The 23,428-nt window shown below is 37.3% G+C and overlaps 1 protein-coding gene across 2 annotated transcripts in view; it reads left to right on the top strand.

Moving 5' to 3' along the window:
* Window positions 1-858: 858 nt before the first annotated feature.
* HSD17B12 (hydroxysteroid 17-beta dehydrogenase 12) overlaps window positions 859-23,428 on the top strand; it is an 83,241-nt gene continuing 60,671 nt past the window's right edge. Inside the window, exons 1-2 of one of the 2 annotated variants that reach the window (XR_015797024.1) lie at window positions 859-1,109; window positions 18,435-18,481. Coding sequence is in view for 1 of the 2 variants with exons in the window: in XM_007429265.4 (XP_007429327.1) it covers window positions 938-1,109; window positions 18,435-18,481 (219 nt within the window). In the remaining variant the exon portion in view is untranslated. The remainder of the gene's footprint in view (window positions 1,110-18,434; window positions 18,482-23,428) is intronic. The other variant, XM_007429265.4, reaches the window with a different exon arrangement.

The raw sequence follows: 23,428 nt of genomic DNA, 5'->3' as shown, positions 1-23,428 counted from the left end.
AGTTTTGGATTTACTGTGGTTGCTGTTGCCAAAAAGATGATGTTTTCCTGGAAAGACATTTGTGTGCCAAATACCAAAACTGGTTTGATGAAATGTGCCTATCCTCAGCCTTTGAAAGGGCTTTTTGGCATCAAGGAAAGACTGGACAATATAGCGAAAGGAGTAGGTTCAATTCATTGTTTTACAAACTGAGCTGCAGCAACGTCTATACGAATATGTTGTATTTGTACTGTGCATATAACTTGTTTTTCTGTTGGTTTGTTCTAATTGTATTTTAATACCTTGTTTTGTCTCACTTGCATTTATATTTTTTCCTTTTCCTATTTGTGTATGTAGGCAGTGGAGAATTTAAGAATACGTAGTAAAACAAGGGGAAGGTCAGGAATGAATGGACGATGAACGAGTGTGGGTTGAATATAAAAGACACCAACAAGATAATACTACTTTGGCTATAAAGAGACCGAATGAGGACAGATTTAGGGGGAAAAAACCTGTAAAAAAGAGAAATCCATCCCCACGCCAGTTCCACTATTTAGCCTCCACGCGATAAATTCTCTTCCGCACCGGTCTGCTCATAATTATACCCTCTAATCACAACGAGGCTCCGCATGAATGATATTAGTCTCCACCAATAGGAGCCAGAGAAACAGGCTCCACCGGAAGAGGCGTTCGCCACATGGGCGCGCGAAGCGATTTAAGGACCATTATCCTCGTCGGTGGGGGAATTTACTTCAGATTACTCCTCTTTTGAAAAGAAAACATCGCGAGATCAAGCGCCATGTGTTCCACGAAGTATCCAATAGCAATCCTACGTTGTATTAATTAGCCAATAGCTGCTCTTTGGGGCTGTTCTGTGGGAGGGTCCGACGGAAGCGAGGAGGAATCAGTCTTGCTGGCCCATCATTCCAGGTGCTGTTGGCGCAGCTTTGGGAACACCATGGAGGCTCCTGCTTCTTTTTTATTCTTCCGTGCCGATCTTTTCTATTGGATCGGAGTGTTGGTCGGTGGCTACTACGTTTATAAAGTCCTTTCTGAGTTAGTGGGTATAATCCGCCTGCGGCTGGTGGACAACTTAGCGGTACTGGGCCCGTACCTGAATACCTGGGCAGGTGAGTCTATTCTCTTCTTTCCCCGACGCTTCCCGCCCGGTTTCTGGCTTGGGTCGCTGTTTTGCGCCTTTTAATTCTGCAAGGCTGCTCCAGAGACCAACTGGCGCCTTTTCTTTTCTTGGTCTTTTTTATTCCACCAGTTTAAGTTAATTGCCGGTTTTGCCCTCGAGCAGTGTTCCTCTTTTAAATCGCACCTAAGCTTTCCTCCCTTTCCTAGGGGCCTTTGTCTTGTCTAACGCACCTGTGTGATACTTGGGGTTCCCGCTTTGGAGCTAATACTTCTTCCTGTTGCTCTTTGCCAGGAAGGACAGTGCGTGCTCAAGGTCACTGATTGTGCACTAGTTCTTCCACATGTTCCTTTTTATTGCTGTACTTTGCCTTTGGTTGCACACGAGGAGAAAGAAGGCTGCATCTTATTTGAAAACGGCTTTCCCCCTTTTTTAATTTAGTGTCTGCTTTTGGCTCCATCTTCCTTAATAGTATTGGTTATAGATGGGAGCTATAGATGTAGTGATAAAAACATAGTCTTACAATTCTGTACCATTGTATTGATTGAAAGAAATAGAAATCCAGTAGTCTTCTGAATTGCATGTCAAAGGGATACGGGCTGGCTTTCACTTTTCCTTTAATCTCTTTTCTAGAAGATCTAGTTAATTAAGCTTACATTAGGAGTATATTACCGATAGAGTGGAATTCTCAGAGCTAAATCCTTCCTGTTTTTACAGCCCGTAAGTTTGACAAAGTTAAAACTCTATATTATATCCTACTTTAATATAATTGACATGCATTCAAAATGGTGTATATGTTTTATTAAAAAATACTATGTATGATAATGGGAATATAAGCAAAAATGCTGAGTGCTACATTGTCATGAAACAGGTTCAAACTACATTGTGCAACTTTTGTACTTTCCCACAGTTGGCCTTTCTTTAAAGGAAGGTGCCTCTGTTTCAATCAGTAGCAGTATATGAACTGAGGTGTTGTAACTCACATTTTACAAAATGTTAAAACATATTGTTACATGCGGTTTTTTATCTTTAAAGTAATTTTGCTCTCATAAGAGTACTTGTAATGACTTGCTTTAATAAGAGACCACTTGTCACAACTTGAAAATGATGTTCACCATAGTTTACCATATTTGCAAAAGTTTAAATTCTTTAAATAATAAGGGTGTGACATGAATTGTTATATATTACAGGGAAACACTATTTGACTATATTTTTGTTAACACTCTGGAGGAATGCTATCATGTTAATCATGGAAAAAGCATTGTATTTCCATCTTAAACACATTTTGTTACTACTTTCTGTTTCTTTTCTATCTACATCATTTAACACTTTTTTTTATCTATGACACACTGTTTTCCTTTCTCTGTTGGTTTTTATTCTATATGTCAGTTCTTCCTGAACATATCAAAAGTCTTGACCTGTGCAATCAAAATGATAATCAAATCCAGAATTTGTTTCCCAGTTTAGTCAAAATTACTCTCAATAACACTTCCTTGCGGTATTTCCCTGATACATGATATTGAGAGGTGTACTGCTTTTCAACCATACATCTAAGTAATTCATTATTATTATAACTCTCTGTCCTATTCTCCCTTTTAAGCCTTCCAAATATTCATATTAGTTGCTCTTTTCTGTATTTTTCTACCTCTGGAATATCTTTTTGTTGAGATAAGGTGACAAGAATTTCAGGCAGTATTTCAATTATGGGTGTATGTTAAACGTATATAACATATGATATTTTGCTTTACTTTCAATTAATTTTCAAAAAGGATGTTTGCCCATTTAACTGTTACTCTGTATTTTTAAATGAATCTATCATAAATTCAAGAATTGTAGATCATATCTAATTCTTGTGAACTAGATTTTTTTGATGTGTGTGCATTTTAAATTTAAATCTTTATCTTCTATGTTCTTAATTTTTTAAAGATCTTGGCACCATGAATACCAAGGTGGCTTCCACAAAATGAGCATCCTTCATTCTTTATCCTTACTCTATCCAGATCATTATAACTATTAGTTTCCTTTCCCTCCCCCATTCTATAGTATTCACTTTTGTCTTTGCCCATCACTGGACATTTCTACATCTGAACCCTAGCATTTTTCTTTCAGTATTCATTTGCCCTTTTTCCATTTCTTTCTTCAATTTTTTTTCTTCTTCTCTTGTCATAGCAATACAGAGTCTTGGATTCAGATAGATGGCTTGCCTTCAGTAATGAGAATCTAGACTAAAATATGTAATATTCAGTCCAAAAAGATTAGGAGCAACACAGAACCTTCATACAAAAGTATCCTTGTTATTTAACATTATAATGGATCTATTTGGAAGAAGAAAATGGCATAGCACATGTGAAAATAACTTAGTGCTTCTACAAAAGATTTGTGCAATTTCAGAATACGTACTCTGTAGGAACTACTTGCATCACTGCATGTCAACTGATATCTGTTATAGTAGATTTGTGGACATTTTTAAGGGTACATTATTGACAACAAATATTTCAGTTTTCTCGACAGTGGTCTGTTGTTTTCATTAATGTACAGTATTTTTTTTTTTAAGTGAAGTTCATACATGTCTGGGCCTGCTTGCTGAGTTCTACCTAGAAGTTATAAGTACAGAACCAAAGTGGATGAATGTGAACTTTCACAGAAATTTATCACTTTGGTGATGTGCTGAAGAGATGCTTTACGTATTTGGTTTCCAGTTAAGGGAATTTGAAATTGGCAGACCATGTAGTTTGTCAGTCAAAAAATATGAATTGTGTTTAGTGCCTTAAGCAGTGTATGTAATCTCATGGTTGCCTGTAATCTGTAGCTGAGCAGTACAGAGTGAAATCAATCACTTATCTGAATTAATGGTTCCATCTCTGCTAGCTGGTAAATTAAAATACAGTGGGGATGCCCTTTGAAGTGTCTGTATTTGTCAGCAGTTTGCTGTGATTTGAGAGAGAGCAATCTTGATACAAGCACCCCAGTTATGGAATTGCCTCCTTGGTCAGCTCAAAGTATGTTTCCTATCTAAGACTTTTGATAAATTGTCTGCTGTGTTTGGTGATAATTCTCCTGCAATTCAAATGATTTACAATTTTAATGTGCAGAGATTTTTTTGCTAAACTGGGTTAGACCTGATTAATAGTTCAGTAGGAAATTACTGGAAAATACTAAGGTAGTAGATTAGAATGAGAATCAAAAAAACATCCCAGAAGAAGGCAGTGACAAATCACTTCTGTATTGAGGTAAAGAAAATTATGTGCTCATGTGGTCACCAGGAGTCAAGCTGTACTCAAAGGGGATTTTATTTTATTATTGTACTACTGTGTATCTTTAAGTTTTTGTAAACAATATTTACCTGCATGTATTTGCAACAGTATCCCCCTCCCCCAGATCTATATGACTCCTATTCCGGGGGTGTTGAAAACTTGCTCCCAGACTTTGGGGTAGGATGGTTGCTGAGCCTCTGTTAGTTTTGGTGGGGGGTATTGTGTTCTGTTTTGGGGACATTGTATTATTCCAGATGTTTATCATATTTTTCTTTTGTTTCTAATTGTTTGTGATTTTTAATATGTAAGCCACTCAGAGTTGTTTGGATTCAGGTGGCCTCTAAATCTAATAAAATACATAATTTTAATGAATTGTATTACTGCTTTCGGGTTGTTTATTGCTGAACAAAATGATTAACAAATAAGTTATTCACTCTTAGGTTATATTATCATATTTTTACCTGGCTATGCTCATTGAATGAGAGAAGATGTAGTATTCATATAGGCCTATAGTGGAGCAAATTTACTTTCTCAGAGGAGCAATTGTACAGGTATACAAAGATAAGGCTACCTCATTGATATATGGTTCATTTTGCTGCGATGGACTTAAGCTGCCTTACTTTCTATATGTTTACTGATATCAGATCTTGGTTTGCTTGTTTTTTTCTTGCTGTCTACTCTCTTGCCTTTGTAATTCTTTATTCCCAAATTTCTGGTACTATTTCTGTTCTTTTGCTGCTGCTGCTGCTGCTGCTGCTGCTGCTGCTGCTGCTGCTGCTGCTGCTGCTGCTGCTGCTGCTGCTGCTGAACCTTCTCATATGCTGTTTTCCCTTCAGATCAAGGAACAGCTGATTGGTATAACACTGACGTCATTCATTTATTGTGCCTGTTTTAGTTGGAAAAGAAACATAAGTTGAGTGTCATCATTATATCACTATTCCAGATCCCTGCTTTGCGGGCTGCCTCAGGGCTCTATTCTCTCCCCACTCCTTTTTAATATCTACATGAAGCCACTGGATGGGGGGTGAGGTATCATCAACATGCAGATGATACCTAGTTATACATCTCTGTCACTGGCTGTCCAAGTGAAGCTTTTGAAGCTTTGTCCCAGTGTCTGGATGGGGAACAACAGGTTGCAGCTTAACCCTGCCAAGACTGAGTGGTTATAGGTTTTGGGTTCCTCAGATCCAAATTCCAGGGAATTGGAATGTTTCCATCTTTGGTTCTGGATGAGGTGGCACTACCCCATTTAGATTTGGTATGCAGTCTGGGGGTTCCTTTGGACTCAGAGCTCCTGCTCAAAGAGCAGGTGGTAGCTATGGCCAGGGGACCTTTTGTGCAATGTCTGATGACCAAGTTGCATCCATTCCTAGACTGGGAGGCCCTCCTCAGGGTCACTCACACCTTAGTCACCTCCCAATTGGACTACTGCAACATGCTGCCCTTGAAAATCTTCTAGAATGCAGTGGCCCAGGAAGTTATGGGCACAACCTATTACACCCATGTAACACCACTACTCCACGAGCTGCACTAGCTCCCATTAGGCTTCCGGATGCAATTCAAGGTACTGGTTATCACCTTTAAAGCCTATATGTAAAGGGCCAGGGTACTTGTAGGGCTGCCTTTTCCCAAGGACATCTGCATGCCTTATACGCTTCCATAGGGAAGGGATGTTCCAGGTTCTCTCTTTTAAATCTTGACACCTTACAAAACCTAGGAAGCATGCCTTTGTGGTGCCTTCCCCTGTTCTCTGAAATGATTCCCCACCCCCACCCCAATTCTGTTTGTCTTTAGGAAAACTGTAAAGACCTGGCTTTCCGCCCCAGGCATTTGGGGCCAGTTGAGTAGAGTCCCCTTTTGGTTGTTTTTATTATTGTGCTTGGACACCATTATATGTTCTGTATTTTATATTTACATTCTGTGTATGTTTTAACATTTTGTGGTTGGGGTTTGTTTGCTTGTTGGTTGTTATGTGAGTCACATAGTTTAAATTGGGCAGCCTTATAAATCAGCAAATAAATAAGGCAAGAATATACCTACAAGATGACTATGTGATTTTTGCATCAAATCCTACAACTACAGTGGTACCTTGGTTCACGAACTTAATTCGTTCCGCGACTCTGGTCGCGACCCGAATCAAATTTTCCCATAAGGTTCAATGTAAATATGGTTAATCCGTTCTGACCCCTCTGAATTTTGTCGCGATCTGATTTTTGGTCGCGTCCCGAATCAAATTCCCCCATAAGGTTCAATGTAATTACGGTTAATCCGTTCTGAACCATATGTTTTTTTTTTTAAACCGCAAAAATATGAAACAAAATACAATATGAAGAGAGAGAACGCTAACCTTGCTCGACGTGACTTCTGGCGTGGAGGACAGGAAGGCGGGTGGGGAGGCAGTTATTACTTGGAGGGAGAGTCCCCCTCCCTACAGGAAGCTGCGACCACGTGTCACGGGAGGGAAAATGGCCGTGGATCCTGTTCGTCACCCGATCCGGCGTTCGCGAACGGAGGCAAAATTTTGCGAACGGAGCTGTTCGTGACCCGAATTGGTCGTAAACAGAAGTGTTCGTGAACCAAGGTACCACTGTACTTCTCAAGGTAATATTGGATTCTTGGTAAGACATTTCAAATTTCTATAGCTTATTACAACCCATACCCCATCCCAAATATTGTGCTGATGCTGTATTAAGTATCTGGCTGGATATCAGTAATGTAAATTAGATAATCTCTTTTAAGTCATAATCTTGTCTTATTTTGGTGTTGGTATTTACTACTAGCATCTCTAGAGGAGATTAAAATGGCAATCCAATCTTTGCTGGGAGCAGTATACGAATTTCTTTAAATATATTTGCTGATTGGGGTGAAACAGTATGTAATGGCCACTAACTATCTAGCGGTACTACTTTTTGAAGAGGTATTATGCCCATTCTCCTGAACCTTTTTGGTGACAACAGCAAATCTTTCTTTCTTTCTGTCAAGAAGGCAAGGTACAGATTGATCCTATGACTGGAAAATTTGAGATGTACCTGAAATGAGAGAGAAAAAAAGTTCCATGCTTGGAACAAAACAGGCTTGGTCAGAATTTTTCATTTGAATAGTTTAAAAGGGTTCTATTTCATGGGAATATTTCAAGTCTGCCTTAAGGAACAATAGAAAACTCAAAACAAGTCCCTTGCTTTCTTATTTTTTGTCTATAGCCATAAAAGTAAATGAGATATTGAGAGCTATGTATACCAAATCTGGGGGAAAAAATAAGTCATGGGGAAAAATTTTAAAAAGAAAGGTTACATATTTTTAAAGTGCCCACAATAAACAGTGGAAATAATAGTGAAGCATTCTTTTTATTCTAGCCTGCCTGAGTAGCTATAGAATTGACTCATAGAACTGACACAGCCAGAGAATTGCACAAATAATATAAAACTGAATTTAGCAATGAAATAATAGTAACAGGTTAATTTCAATACAATCCATGGACAACATTCCCCCCTGATGTTTGGATAGCTCTGACCTGCTGGACTTCTGTAAGGCCCTGCACACATGATTCTTACCCCAGGTACTGGGCTAGAACATGAGATGAACCTGTACAGAATGAAAGGGCTGTACTATGTTTGGACTTGGCTATTCTGTTTCTGTTTATTTTGTTATTCTATTATTCTGTTCCTTGGTTCCTGATCTTTGCTGAGTTTTGTTTTCAGTTCTTTTGTTTTCATGCTTCTGTACAACTGCAAGCTGCTCAGAGTTGCTTTGCAAATTGGATGGCCATGTAAATAAAAGAGGTAGATGGGTGGGGGGATGGATGGATGGATGGATAGATAGATAGATGGATAAATAGCTGTATGCTTTTCTAGTTGTTTTCTTGAGGCTTTTAATGGACATCCATGCTTTTTTTGACAACTTACTTGCCAACTCAAAAAACAAACAAAAAACCAAAGTAATTTGTGCATTTGCTAACCTGAAAGTTCAACAGCATGGCAATACATTCTGAAATGCATGTACACCATTTTGCATTTGGCAGTCTAATTGAAAACAGAATGAGGAGCACACAACCATAAATTCTAATTTCTATAATAAAGTATTTAAAACAATATTGAACTTATGTTTCTGACAGGTAGAGGTATGTATTTAATTCTCTCTCCCCATCCCCCTTTTGCTCACCAACTTTCAAGGAAGAATAGTGTGTGCACATTCAATCTTAACCAGAAGATCTAACATGTATAGTTAGTTCCCTTTTAACAGTAAACTTTTTGTATGCTCATCTAGGATGAACAAAAACTCATAGCTGGTAGGCAAAGACTGATTTCTTTTTTTAAAATTGGGTAGTGGGAGATAATACACAAGTGTTTCAAGCACTGGCAAAATGTTATTTCCAAATTAATAGCTGTAATTAAAATAACCACTGATAAGTAGTATAATTCCTCAAAGTAAAGGGCAACTCTCTTAGCCATCAGCAATAGCTAACTATCACGGCTCCTTGGTACATCCTTCCTTCCAGTACAGTTCTTGCTGACTAAACAGTGTTTCCTAATTAGTGACTAGGCTTTAAAAATATATGATGAAAAGAATCAGCAATGGCTCTAAGAATATAATTTGTGAACCTGTCTCTAATAAATGGGTGGCTATGATACTGATTTTTTAAACTATTGTTAAGTTCCCCAAAGAGATGTACAAGACAAGTGCTGTTGTCTGCTGTTTTTGTTACAAATCCATCCTCTTTCACTGTATTCTAGAAGATCCCTTAAATGACTCCTTGAACAAATTTAACTAGAAGCCGTCTTGAGGTAATGATTTTCTAAAGCTGAAATACAAATGTCATGCATATGTAATATAAATTAAGAAATGTGCATTTGCCGGTTACCTAGCAGTTCCTCTGAATCCCTTAGGCAGTTTTGATAAAGCAACATAAAGAATGACCAGTGTAATAAAGAGACTATTGTATGTCTAGTGGCAAAATATTTTGTTTTGAATTTAATTATTCCTGTAAGAGTATATATTCAGGGGTCAGCAACCTGGTGCACATGGGCATTACTCATGATACCCACATACGGCATCTGTGAGACTTCCCAAGTAAAAAAAATAAATAAATACCAGAATTTTGTGAAATGTCAAGGCTTAAATGCTGAAATATCATAATAGTTGGTCATGTTTAATTTTATTTTGATTTTTTGATGCACCCATGCAAAAACATATAGCATCCTGCATCTGAAAAAGTTGTTAACCTGTTGTAGAAAAATGCTTTTAGAGTGTATTGCTACCTCTGCTGGCTAATTTGTGAACTGACTTTACAATTTCTATCTATATAGAAGTAGTGTTCTTTAAAACTATTGCCTTCTGTGTAGATTTTCAACCAAACAGTTCAACAGAAAACTGGTATTTTTGTAACATCTCTAATTAGAAATGGCCTCTGAACAATATTGAAAAAAATCAGTATGAATTATAAAAATTATATTGTAGCTAGTTTGTGTTCTCACATAGTTTCCCACTTAATTAGCCCCAGTTGGCCAACTTGCTTTAATATTTTTATTTTTGAAATAGTTGTTTGACAGATTTCTACCCCATATGGAGGAAAATGCAAGGGAATGATTTGCTCTGCAGATGGATCTCATGTATGCTTTGGTGATAAGTAGAAATGTGAGCAAAATTTTCCTGATAGAGGCGTATAAAAAGCTTATTTTAAAGAAGAAATTATCTTTTTAAAATGCATTCTGATGTGCATTTTTGTTTAGCACTTGGGACATCAGGTTTAAATCACAGTTTACTCAGGGAACTTGCTTTTGTCCAGTAACTGTTTTTCAGCTTAGTTAATCACCAACATTTTTGGTGGGGTATATACTGTTATTTATTGTCATCTTGTCGCAATGATGACAAACTCTGCCAAAGCAATCTACGGGCCCCACAGATGCAGAGCTCATTTTGGGTCTGGACAGCTGAGTTTTAAGGAACATCCCATTTAATTTCCTCAAAATAACATACTCTCTGCATGTATATATTTGTATTGCCATGTGTGTCTAAGGTCTTTTATGATTTTTCTGATTACTTCTTTTTGGTTGGTATTTTTGTACTTAAATTTCTTAATGAAACAAGATTTTATTGTATTGGACATGAATGCACAAAAGCATACAATAAAGACAGATATTTTCCACTGCATCTGAAGTCCACTAAATCAAGGTCTGTAAAATCAAGTGTTTATTGTATGAGTAATTACTAAATGCATACACCTGGTGTGTGTGAAAGATAGGGATCTCATGCCTTGTGCTGCTTTTCTGGTGATAAGTTTAAGAAACAAAAACTGAAATAATTCTGTAGTGTCATATTATGGCCATTCAGTGTTAAGGCATGTGGCTATAGGTTTCAGCCCTTCTCCACCACACTTGGGAGACAGTCCAGTCTCATGAAAGAAGCAAAATGAAACATTATTAAAAAGTATTTTTTAAAACCCAACCTCTTTAAATATACCTTTAAATATCCAAAAATATGAATATTCAGTAGTGAGGAAGATCAGTTACAGGGCTGTTGAGATTTCATGCAAACAACAACTTGACTTAAAAAAGGAATTTACAGAAGAAAAAGTAATACCCCCAGCAGACCACAAGACACCACTGCTTTACTGCAAAGTAGTGTTCTACTAGCACCTTAAAGAAAGATATTGGAGAGATTTCCAATTTATTACAGTTCAGAAAAGATTCCACATTAAAAAAAAAAAGGGAGATATTCTCATGCCCAGCCTGAAGAATGGAAAGGCTGAAAATGCATACGGATTTGTAAGTGGTACAGGCAAATAAAAGACAGGAGTTTCAAACACAAGCACAATAAAACATAAATTAAAGTAATGTAACTTCCTGTCTACACTTATCTAATTCTACAGGAATAGCAGTTTTCTGAGACAGATATTTTCTTCTGCTTCAAATTATTTGAACTTCACCCTCAATAACTTTTATAGAAAATATGCATGGATTTTTGCACTTCTGCTTATAAAATACATAAATGGAGTACAGATAAAGGCTATGTGTAAACAAAGTATATACTCTGTATCTTGATCTTCAGCTGTCCTTTTAATGCTTTCTCCTGCTAGATGTTGGCAGCTATCAATATTATTTCTTTTCTTGTTTACTATCTGAAACAGAGATACTTTGTTTTTGCCAAACTGCATATAGATTTTTCAGACATGTGTATCTTCCATTACTGAGTTTCCCTTGAATCTTTCCTTGTATAGTTAACTGAAATAGTTGGTATTTCTGATTGAGTATCATGTGTCCCAAGCATTCCAAATACTTTCACATATTCTGTATCATTGCCTGTTCTATGGAGGACTGTTTCATTTTGTACATATTCAGCCCATGATATTTTAAAGTAATGTGTAAATCCACATTTCAAAACGTATTCTGTGGAGTCCTATTAAAACCTTTTCTCCTGATGGTAGTTTGAGTCATTGTCCATGCTTTGCTCCATATAAAAATGGTCATAATAGCAGGCAATCCACCAATGGACTTTCAGTTTTAAATCTCACCAGCAAACAAGCAAGTTTACTTATTTTTCAAAATAAGTTCAACCCTGCTCCTTATTTCCATGTATGATCCTGTTTGTCAAAATACGGCCAGAGTATTTTTATTATTGCACCCTCTGAATTTGTTTTGCATCCACATTGAACACATACATAGTTTAGATGTATTTCACTAAGGAAAAACGTACTTCTTAAATGGTCCTTTGTGTGATGTGCAAAATCTTAAATGAAATAAATCTAAAATATTCAGGATGGATGCAGAATTCATACATTTAAATTCAGCAAGGAAAAGCATCTATGATAATTTTTGCTTTGTATACAGTACTGAGGCTTTCTAAAAACCTAGTGTGCACTATGAAAATGACAAAAGCAATTTGTTTCATATAGCAAGACATTGCATAACTATATAAAGTACTTTTAATTTTACTTTTGGTAAAATTATAACTCATAGCTCTTGCATCATTTTATCTAAAAACAGAGCTACAATAAAGCTACATATTTATTCATGCAACAGTGGCTTTTTGAAGCATGAATAAATATAATCTTCACTAAAATTAAATAATTTTAGTGAAGACTTCGCATTTTCAAGTTTTTAAAAGTGATAGAGTTCCAGAAATTAGAATTTAAGCAAAATTCTGGATGGATGGGCTGAAATGTGGATTGTGTTCTTTATAATATTGATGTTATTTACAGCTTATTTCTCTTGTAAAATTTAAACTAAGCATATGCCTAATGTATTGGTATTCTAACTCATTAGTATATTCTTTCCAGTGGCAAATAAAAGTATAGAATAACCTTTTTTTCCCCCTCACCTTCACTGTACGAGTATGGGACAAGCATACTGGCAAGGAATTACATTGGTATTCTGGTAGTGTAGCCAAGCCAGACAGGTCTGCAGCACACTAGTCTATTTTTAGACTGTAGCTTGCCATTTTTATCCAGTGAAAATGCTCATCAGTGTCTAGGTGACAGGCCATCAGTTTCTGTAAATGTGTCAGAGACCACTTTTTTTTTCTTCCTATCTTTCTATTTTGCTTTGCAGTGTTCAGCTCAAGGTAGAGGGGCAGATTACTTTAGGTTTCAATTCATGCACTGAACTCCCCAATTCACAGTTCTCTAACGTCATGCATTTCATTCATCTTTTTCTATTCACAGTTGCTTACGCATCTCTGCTTATTGTCTATTATGGTTGAATTGTTCTACTGTTCAAACACTAAAGGCATGGGAGGGGCAAATTAATCAATTTAGATGCCTCTGCTATAATTCTCAATTGAATTTTTTTGCACACATGCATCAACACGTCCACAAAATATGCTGAAGTTAAATCTGTGTCAGTATCTGCAAATAAGGTGTTTTGCTTTCCCTCCAAAGCATATTTGAATGGTAGGTACTGATTAAACATCAGTATGTGCAATTGACTAAGTTGAACTGGTTGTGCTCTGTCTGTGAGACTAGATTCATATTTCTGCTTGGGAATGATATTTCAAGATAGCCCTGAGAAAACCACAACCATGGTTTCTTGCTGACCATGGTAGCGATAAATTAACCTAAATACAATATTTAGTGAATACCTGTGGCACCTTTTTGCATGCTAAATGTATATTTCATGATCCTGAGTTATTGCTTTGATCTTTCTGTGTATAAAACATAGGATGTTAAAATCAAATAATGGATTTAATCTCTAATGCGCACACATATATTAACAGGAATTCTTAGATATATACATACAGTGGTACCTCAGGTTACGCACGCCTCTGTTAACGATCTTTTCGGTTTACGACCAGCTCCGGCCGCAAAAATTTACCTCAGTTTGCGAACTCCGCCTCGGGTTACGAACCCATTTTCCCTGCTGCCACGCGGTCGCGGCTTCCTGTGGGCGAGATCGCGGTAGCAAGGAGACGTTCGGTGAGGCTTGTGGTGTGTTTTGTGGCGTTTTGGAAGGTTTTTGGTGTGCTTGTCAGCATGGCTCCAAAGAAAGTAATTTGCTTTGGGTTGCGACCAATTCGGGTTGCAACCAGAGTCACGGAACGGATTAAGTTCGTAACCCGAGGTACCACTGTATTTGGGTTAAACTTAACTTGAATACAAATTACCATTACTGAGCTTTGACATGGCCACATTTCTGTACAATATTTGATATGTGGTTAACTATAGATTGATTCATGGCTATAGTAGCTACCCTGTCAAATAAGATGAAAATGTTATGCTGCATTGAATTCCGTTTAGTTGAGTATAGGCTCATGCCATTTTTCCTATAGAGGCAGCATCCAGACATTAGTGTGTTGCACTGGTTTTCTCCATTTCACCAAGTTCTGTAATGCCTAATATATATAAGTGCATGTCTTTAAAAAATAGTCCAACTTTCCACCTTGGATTGTTGACTTGTAGCATTAGCATTGAAACACGGATAGATGGTGTTACACATCAAATGTCTCTGCCATGTATTTCCACACTGATACTCATACGTTTCAACGTAAACCATATTCCTTTAACATTGGCCGTAGAGCACCTTGACAAAGTGAGAGTCCTGCTACTTTCTTAAGAAGGAAATTGGTTTAGTTAAAACATAAAAGAATTTTAAAAATGGTCAAATGATTTACTTGACAATTAGCCAGCTAACTATAAGATAAGGGATTAGCTCAAATAATAGCAAATAAGTGCAGGTGGTACAGATTATACCTAAGCAGTGAGAAAGGTTTGACAACATTACTATTTGAATCATTGTTATACAGGCCAAGCAGTGGTCATACAGACCCTGAACTCCCTGATGGTGGACCAAACAATTTAGCAATGCCAGTGGTTAGAGTTAAGCTGATTAAGAAGGTAAGACTATTGGGAGCTGGGGAAACAGAATGAAAGATAGATTTTGTCTCCTGAGTAAGGAAGTGAAGCAGTGTGTTCCTTGTATGCTACACTATGGCTACATTAAGGTAAGGTCACAGGTTCATAAAGGAAAGCTGTTAGGAAATCAAGGGTGTCATTAGCATATACACTTTATAACAGCATTATTTTGTCTCATCCTAACTTTGTTTCATAGGTATTTATAATCTCTCTTTCACTGAGATAGTTTAGACCAAAAATGAGTAGCTCATTGCCTGTAGCATCTGCAGAACCTCACAGAGTGGGCACAGCTAGATTTTTCAACTTTTTTGCTGCAAAAATCAAAACAATCATTAGCAACAAAGAGATGCAGAAAATGAACTTTCTGCTGCCAAGCTGTCAGGTTCAAAGGGAACAGCATTATGTTTGCATTTTGCTTTCCTGGAGGTATTATTGTACTAGAGAGGTTCCCTAGTATGATCTAGCAGAGCTTTAATTAATAACATGTTATTGGTCAAGGAAGGGTGGTATATTTAGTATATTTTTCAAGTATCCTGCAGACATATTTCAGTACTAAAAAATGGAGCCATTACATGATAATTATGAAATCAATACAGGAATACAGTCTGAAGGACATTTCAAAGCATTAAAATTACACCATGCATACTTGGAAAAATAAAAAGAAAATGTCCTGACATCAAAACAACACTCTTCTCTGTACTGAAGAATGATCTGTAACTGAGGTATTGCCATCAAGAAGGCCCTATCTTTATTAGTGAGGGCAGCTTAAAGCAGCCTTCCATGAAGACTTAAAATGCATATTGGTTCATGTGGACATTTGTCCTCAGCTGAGAAAATAAAAGGTAGGCAACTTGTTTAATTTGGCCTGAAAATCTACTGAGAAATACTGCAAAGTAGAAATAATAATTACTAGTTCTGAAGCTCATGGCGTGTGTAGTTATGAACATGGAACAGGGCTATTTAAAATTGCTTTTAAAATTTCCAGTTAAACTAACCAACTAATCTGTAATGTTTCCCATTCCTCTATAATGTCCTGACATCTGTCTTTTTAGTTTTGGGTTCCACGGTGCTTTAGAGTCTTAAACCTATTTCAACCTCTATTATTCATCCAAAACTTGCATCTATAGCTTCAAGTGGGAGTGAGGAGGCAGGGGGCAACTATGAGAAATATTCCCTTATACAGGTATGATTTTGTTTGCATTTTTCTTGGTCTAGCTACATAAACTTACATACTTGTGGTCCTTTTATATAAAATCCATGATGTCGTGATTCTTTTGCACAAATTTGATGATGTCGTGATATCTTTGCATAATTTATGTGTGGGAAGCATAATGAATAAAAGAAAGATAATGTGTGAAGTCTGAAGGTGTACTGTTGCACTGTGAATGAAAAAGATGACATTTTTAAAATTCACATTTGTGTCATTTTTTGTACCAAGTTTTTTTTGGGGGGGTGTCTCTAAATGTAATGTATTAGTACTGACTTACTAACTTGCAGGCTCTGCATACTTACCTTCTTTGTTCTTACTAAAATATGACTTGGCATATATTAGACTCCATTAGCTTTTACTTCTAGGGACTTTAGTGGCTTCTAAATTTGGCACTGCTAAGCTGGTGCTGTGTTTGCTTGAATCAATCGGGGCTGCTATTTTTAGCAAGAAAGGAGAATTGAAATAGCAATTTTCTTTCCATGTAATAGATCCCAAGAGGAATATTGATGCAAGCTCTCTGTCATTGCATATATTTCCCCACCCCAAAAGCACACAGACAAAAGACAGCTGTCAAAGCTTACTGCAGTATTAATCTTTAATCAATCAAGTGTTTGTGCATTTAAGTATTAAAGGGGCAAAAAAGGGCATGAACTGAACCAGTTTCAAATAGTTTGTATAGAGGGTAATGGCAGGTAATAGGTAGAGGTGAACATTTTGCCTTCAAGCGTTCCTATAATGTGCTTTTGATTTCTTGATTTTGATAAGAATAATCAGATTATTAATAAAAGTAAATCAAGTAAGCTAAAGCCACATATATTTTAACCAGGACAAGTTAATTTTTAAAAATTCATTTATGACTGCAGAGAATCTAATTTAATGATTCTTTTACAAGCAAACATTGCTGTTGCTCATATACCACCAACTAGGAGGTACATGCAGAGCACTAACACAATCCATTGATCTTTGAGTTCTGTGTAGGGATAGGCTGTGCTTGAGGCCCAAAGCTAAATAGTGCCTCAAAACAGGCACACAGAGTGTACCTCTCAGTATCTCCTTAAAGAAGTTTCATCTTTTACTGGAGTCACAATGTAGTTGTGTAATCCCAGAAAAATAGGCAGTTAAGTTAATGAGGTGCTGATGGTATGCCTGTGTCCACTCTGAAGCACCTTGATGCAGCATGTCAGCACCCTCTTATCAAGCATGTATTCTTCTGGAATCATACAGCTCCATGAGAGCCCGGGAGAAGGGATTGCTTACTTAAAGACTTCTTTAAACATGTGCAGTATCCGTGCCCACCTTTGCTCCAGAGATCTTTTCAGCTTCAGTTCTGAACCACGGTACATTCCTGGTCATGAGCCCACCACTCTTCCACTGCATAACTTTACAAAAATTTCCTGGTCAGTGCGAAACTGACTGTGTGAAATACTGTTTTCCGAAAAGCCCCATATCTTGGCTGTTAACTACTACTGTACTAAGTTTTAATGAACTTAATTGATATTTCTCATAAGATCCCACTTTGATCTTATTTTTTGTGACATTGCTGTATATGCGTGGTTTTTTTTTCCCCAGACATAGTTGATTTTGATGGGTCACAAACAGAGAGGGCTGCTGGGAATGTGCCAATCTTTATTTTAAATGGAGGGCAAATTTTCTAACTTCAAAACCAAATTGTATCCTTCTGATCTAATCTCTACCATATACTTCTATATTGTGTGAAGTTTGAATTATGCAGAGTTTTAGCTAGAGTAGACTTTTTCCTCACAAGAACACTTACAGAGCTTGTAGAGATTTTGCCCTGACTTCATGCTGCTATACTGAATATTCCTGTGCTGTCCCATTTCACTGTCATAAATTAGTTCTGCAGAAATCCCAGAATGCAAAGAAATATCTAAGCTAATACCTGGTTCCAAAACCAAGAAATAATATATCTTATATGAGATAGGAGAGGTTAGAAGAGTGCTCATGATTCAGGCAAAGGTTGGGATATCCCAACCTTTGTTCAACAGTGATAATGCTGTTTAAGATTCAGAGACTTTAGAACAGATATTGGAGCTGCAGAGTCCAAAAATATCACTGAAGCTGGTTCTGTTTCAGCTTCCATCCCATGGTCTAAGCCCCAGGCAAAACAGTCTACCCATGTTCTACATTCTACTCCTGCTCAAAAAACCCAGTTCAGACAAGCCAGGTTACTTTGCCTATTGTGAAGCAGTGCTGACTGGCAATTTGTGTTAGGGCTATAAGGAACTTGCTATTTGATGTCAACTTGTAATGGAATAATTTGCATCCAGATATTGTTAATTCATTCACACCAGTCTTGAATTCTAATTTAGAGGGAGATGATAAGCATTACAATGCTTGAATTAGAAGAAAAAAATGGAAGAACATCCTTAAAGCCCTCTTGTAATGAGAATATTAGTATCTAGCATTTGTTTATTTATGCTATTCTGTACTTTGGAAATCTTAATTCACTCTCACAATTCTATTCTCTCCCCTGCCCTCTCTATTTTATAGTTATCACAGGAGCTACTGATGGAATTGGAAAGGCCTATGCAGAAGCGGTAAGTCTTAAGCTTTTATTTCTCAGCCCTGTCCCAAACTGTGATTCTATGCATTCTGTGTAGTGCTGGTCTGTTTTAGAAGTATTTCCCTTTATAAACAGTAATTCAAGGATAAATGTATTCTTTTATTTATATATATATATATATATATATATATATATATATATATATATATATATTAAGGTGCTACAAAATATGTTTAAAAGTCACAAGTAAATTCATAGAGAGCCAGCTGATGTAATGGTTAAGGCATCAGGCTGGAAACCAGGAGACTGTGAGTTCTAGTCCTGCCTAGGCACAAAGCCAGCTGGGTGATCTTGGGCCAGTCACTTCCTCTCAGCCCTAGGAAGGAGGCAATGGCAAACCACTTCTGAAAAACCTTGCCAAGAAAACTGCAGGGACTTATCCAGGCAGTCTCTGAGAATCAGACATGATTAAACGGATTAAAGACGTGCCTTTTCTGCTGTGGTGCCTGCCCTGTGGCGCCTGCCCTGTGGGAACATCCTCCCTCCTGAGATCAGGATGTCCCTGACCCTTTTGGCTTTTCAGAAGGCCTTGAAAACCTGGCTTTATGCCTGGGCCTGGGGCCCTGCATGTGCGAAGGGCCCCATTTCATGGTTGTGCTGGCAATGACACTTTTTAAAGATCTCTTGGCTGTATTTATACTTAGTTTTCTGTATTGTTTTAATTGTTTGATTGTTTTTATTGTTAGCTGCCCAGAGTCACTGGTCTGAGATGGGCGGCTATATAAATTGAAAAAATAAATAAAATAAATAAATAAAAAATTCATTTTGGATTAGAATGGGAAGAATGAACTCCACTTTGCAAAAGAGGGGTTGCTGTGCTTATGGTCAACTTATAGTGGCATTAAAGTTAGGTTTGTTATTCCATATGTAAACTTAATCAAGTTTATTATTCCATATGTAGAATTGGAAATTCCCTTTTAAAATTCCCTTCATGTTTATTAAATATGAGTCACTGTGAATTATTTTAATGCATTTTGTGCAGTGGTTTCAAATTCAGAAATTTCTAGAGTAATTGAAGCATTCTGTTTTGAACATAGGACAATTCATATTAAAAATATTTTGTTCATCCCTATTGTATATGGTGATATGTACACATATTTGTACACCCATATAGTGTCTGAAAAGCAAACTTTTGCAATGCAAGCTGTATGTATGTATGTATGTGTTAATTAATTAATTAAATTTATATGCTGCCCATCTCCCCCAGAGGGTGACTGGCCTATATAGGCAGTACCCTGATCGTACAAGTATTCAGTTCCAGGAATTCTTGCATACTCTATTTGTTCTATATATTAGATTTTGTGCTATGTGCACGTGCAAGAAGCCAGCTGTCATTTTTGCATCCCTTGTGTAAATTTAGGTTACATAAGTCAGTTCTTTTATAAACAGGAGACTGACTGTACACAGAAATTTGCACTCTATATAAATATGAAAGATACATGCACCTTGTTCTGTATTGCCTTTGGCCCACCTCAAGTCTGAACAGAATTGAAATCTTTTCAATTAATAATTTATTAATACCTTGAATCTACTTTGCATATAAGTTTTGAAAATGATATTCTTACTCATTGTATTCTCCCATGATCAAAATTATTTTTTTTTAATTGATTATGCACCATCAAGTTGGTGTTGACTCTTAATGACCACATAGATTTTCTCCACAGCAATCTCTCCCTAACCTGGTGTCCTGTCCCAGACCAGGTGTGTATGCACATGCACGTGCACACACACAGACACACAGGAGTTTGATTGTAAGGCTTTACTTTAAATGGTGCATGTACAGGCAGTAGCAGGCAGGAAGCGTGTGTAATCACATGCTCAGTTTTGAGCTGTCCCAAAATCCTTTGGAAACTTGCCTTAAAGAGTTTCTAGTCACCAAAGTCCAAAGCAATGGGCAAAAGCATTGTTGGGGCACAGTCCACGAATCTCAGCATTGTGGGTTAGTCGTCAGACAGTCCAGGTCCAAAGAAACAGAGTTTCCACAGGCAGGTCAGAAACAAGCATAGTTCCGAATAGCAGAGTGATTGCTCTTAAATAGAACCTAGGGAACTTAATCAAGGCTGAGAATAGCCCTGGCATGCAAGGACACACACCAAACACCATTGCTTCGCTCTCCATTGCACATGGTGCGCTCTGTAGCTCCAGTTCCTCATCCTCCAACAATGGACACAGCTACTCCTTGGTGATTGCTGGGTGGATCAGCCTCAGGTGATTGAATGGTCAAAACTTTCTCAGGTTGAAATCCACCCGGTTCTTCCAGAGCACACTCCTCTGTGTCCAACTTCTCTGAGTGAGAGCTGGCTGTGACACCTGGTCCTTCCGGCCTTCTAATGGTCCACCCATCACCACTGTACTGAGTCCACTGCTGCTTGTCATTGTCTTCTTCTATTTCCTTCCACCTTCTCTAGCATGGAGCCTTCTCCATTAAGTCTTCACATAATGTGTCTAAAGTAGGATAATTTGAGCCAGGTCATTTGTGCCTTGAGTGAGAACTCTGGGTTGATCTGTTCACTGATCTATTTGTTAGTTTTATTAGGTGTCCATGTCTCAGGAGTCTTCTCCAACACCAAAGTTCAAAGTGTCAGTACTCATCCTATGCTGCTTTTTCAAAGTCCTACTTGCTTCCATAGGATGTCACAGGAAATGTCATTGCTTGCACAATTTTGATCTTTGTAGATATAGACACATCCCAGCATCTGAAAATTTTTTCCAAGGCTTTTTTTCCAAGTGCTACTCTGCAGCGTATTTCTTGACTGCTTGTTCCTTTATTGTTGATGGTTGATCCTAAAAGGCAGAAGCTATCTACCACTCTGATACCTTCATTGTCAGTTCTAAGGCTGGTTGTTCTACCTGTTGTCATTAGTTTGGTCTTCCTATTTAATTTTAGTTCCATTTTTTTCACTGCATGCAGATCCTTTACATTTTCAGCTATGCAGAGTAATGTCATCAGCATAGCACAGGTTGTTGATATTTCTTCCTCAGCTTTTAAAACCTTCCAATCCAGCTTCCCTTAATGTATATATTCAGCATAAAAGTTGAATAAATAAGTATATAATCTTGTCCCACTCATTTGCCAGCCAGGAGCCAGTCTATTTTGCCATATTCTGCCCATACTATTGCTTCCTGACTGTATATAGGTTTTGCATGAGTATAATGAGATATTCTGGGATTCCCATTTTTGTAAGTATCTGCTATAGCTTGACATGATCAACACAAAGTCCTTTCTATAATCAATGCACCACATTCTGACTTTTTTTTTTTTTTTTGGTATTCTCTGACTTTCTCAATTATCCAGCATGCATCAGCATTAATGTTTCATGTTCCTCAGCCTTTTCTAAACCCAGCTTGAACATCTGACATCTCCTTTTCCATGTAGGGCTCTAATCCGCATTGCATGATCCTAAGCATTATTTGGTAGTGTGTGAAATTAAGGATATTCTACAATAATTTGCACACCCTGTTAAGTCTCTTTTTTTGGTATTGATATGTAGAATGATCTCTTCCAATCTGTTGGTCACTGTGTCGTTCTCCAGATTTGCTGGCATAGCTTGATTAGAACTTGCCATATTACATCAGTTCTGGCAGCTTTCCAGCTTGGTAATGACGAGCTGATCTAACTTCATCTTCTAGGATGAGAGGTTCATGTAAGCAGGGCCTATCTTCTAAGGTATCGGATGTTGACATCTCTCCTATGCAGTATTTCAATATACTCCTAACTTTGTTGATCATCTTTGAATTGGTTACTATCTGTCTATTGGTGTCCTTTAGCTTAGCGATTGAAGGTTGGAACCTCCTTCTGTGTTCAGAGACCTTTTGGAAGACTTTCTTTGTTTTTTCATATCTGTTTCCATCTTCATTGTCTGTATGGATGTTGTTGTAATACTGCTTCTTGTCGTCCAACAGCTCTCTGAAACTCTTTGTTAAGTTTCTTCCTGAGATTTTTGTCTTTCTTGACTATGGCTTCCCTTCTCATCTTGACAATTTCCATGATTTGTTCTGCCACCCAGTTTCCTTTCTTCTGTTTCTTCATCTTTGCAAGTCTCTTTTCACATTCATGGTTAATTATTTTGTTAAGTTCATTCCACAGTTGAGTTCATTTCACAATACCTCTGATTCTCTATAAATGAGACTCAGGACTTCAAAGCAATTCTTGATATTCTCCTAGAAAATAGTGGGAATATGCTCATGATCATATTGTGGAAACTGGTTGGCTTTCTTCTTCTTTAGTTTAACCTGAAACTTGCACATGAGCTGTTTGTGATCTGTTCCACAGTCAGCACCTGGCCATGTCTTTGATGCTGTAACTGAGCAAGTTCACCTCCTTTTAACAATAAGATAGTCATGTTGATTTCTGTGTATTCCATCTGGTGATGTCCATGTATACAGATGTTGTTTTGGTTGTTTGAAGACCTTGTTAGCTATGAAGAATTCATTGAAGTGCCAGAAATTAATAAATCCAGCTTCATTTCAGTTTTCTAAGCTGTATCATCCAACTACATTTTTCTCCTTAATATTTTGGCATTCCAGTCTCCAATCACAAGCAGCACGTCTTGCTTGCATGTTCTTTTGATTTCAAATTTACGTTTATCATAGTACTCATCAACCTCTTGTACACCAAATAATTGATATTATTCAGTCATTGATTGCATTGTAGCCAAGTACTGTTCTTGCTATACCTTTCCTAACTATAAAAGCAATGCCATTCTTTAGTTTTTCATGCCCTGAGTAATAAATAGTGTGACTTTCTGACTGCAAATGTCCAATCTGGGTCCATCTCAATCCACTGATGCCTAAGATGTCAATTTGTAGTTGTTTCATCTTTCACTGTGCTTTCTCATATTCACACTTCTTACATTCCATGTTCCCACTATAATTCTGTCTTTGCAGCTTCAGATTTTCTTTTCCTCTATGGCAGCATCAG

The sequence above is a fragment of the Python bivittatus genome, unplaced genomic scaffold, assembly GCF_059951505.1.
Source record: "Python bivittatus isolate LINGU-HERP-01145 unplaced genomic scaffold, Pbiv_v1 ctg000480_np1212, whole genome shotgun sequence".
Lineage (NCBI taxonomy): Eukaryota > Metazoa > Chordata > Lepidosauria > Squamata > Pythonidae > Python > Python bivittatus.
This window is presented reverse-complemented; position numbering and strand designations above follow the sequence as displayed.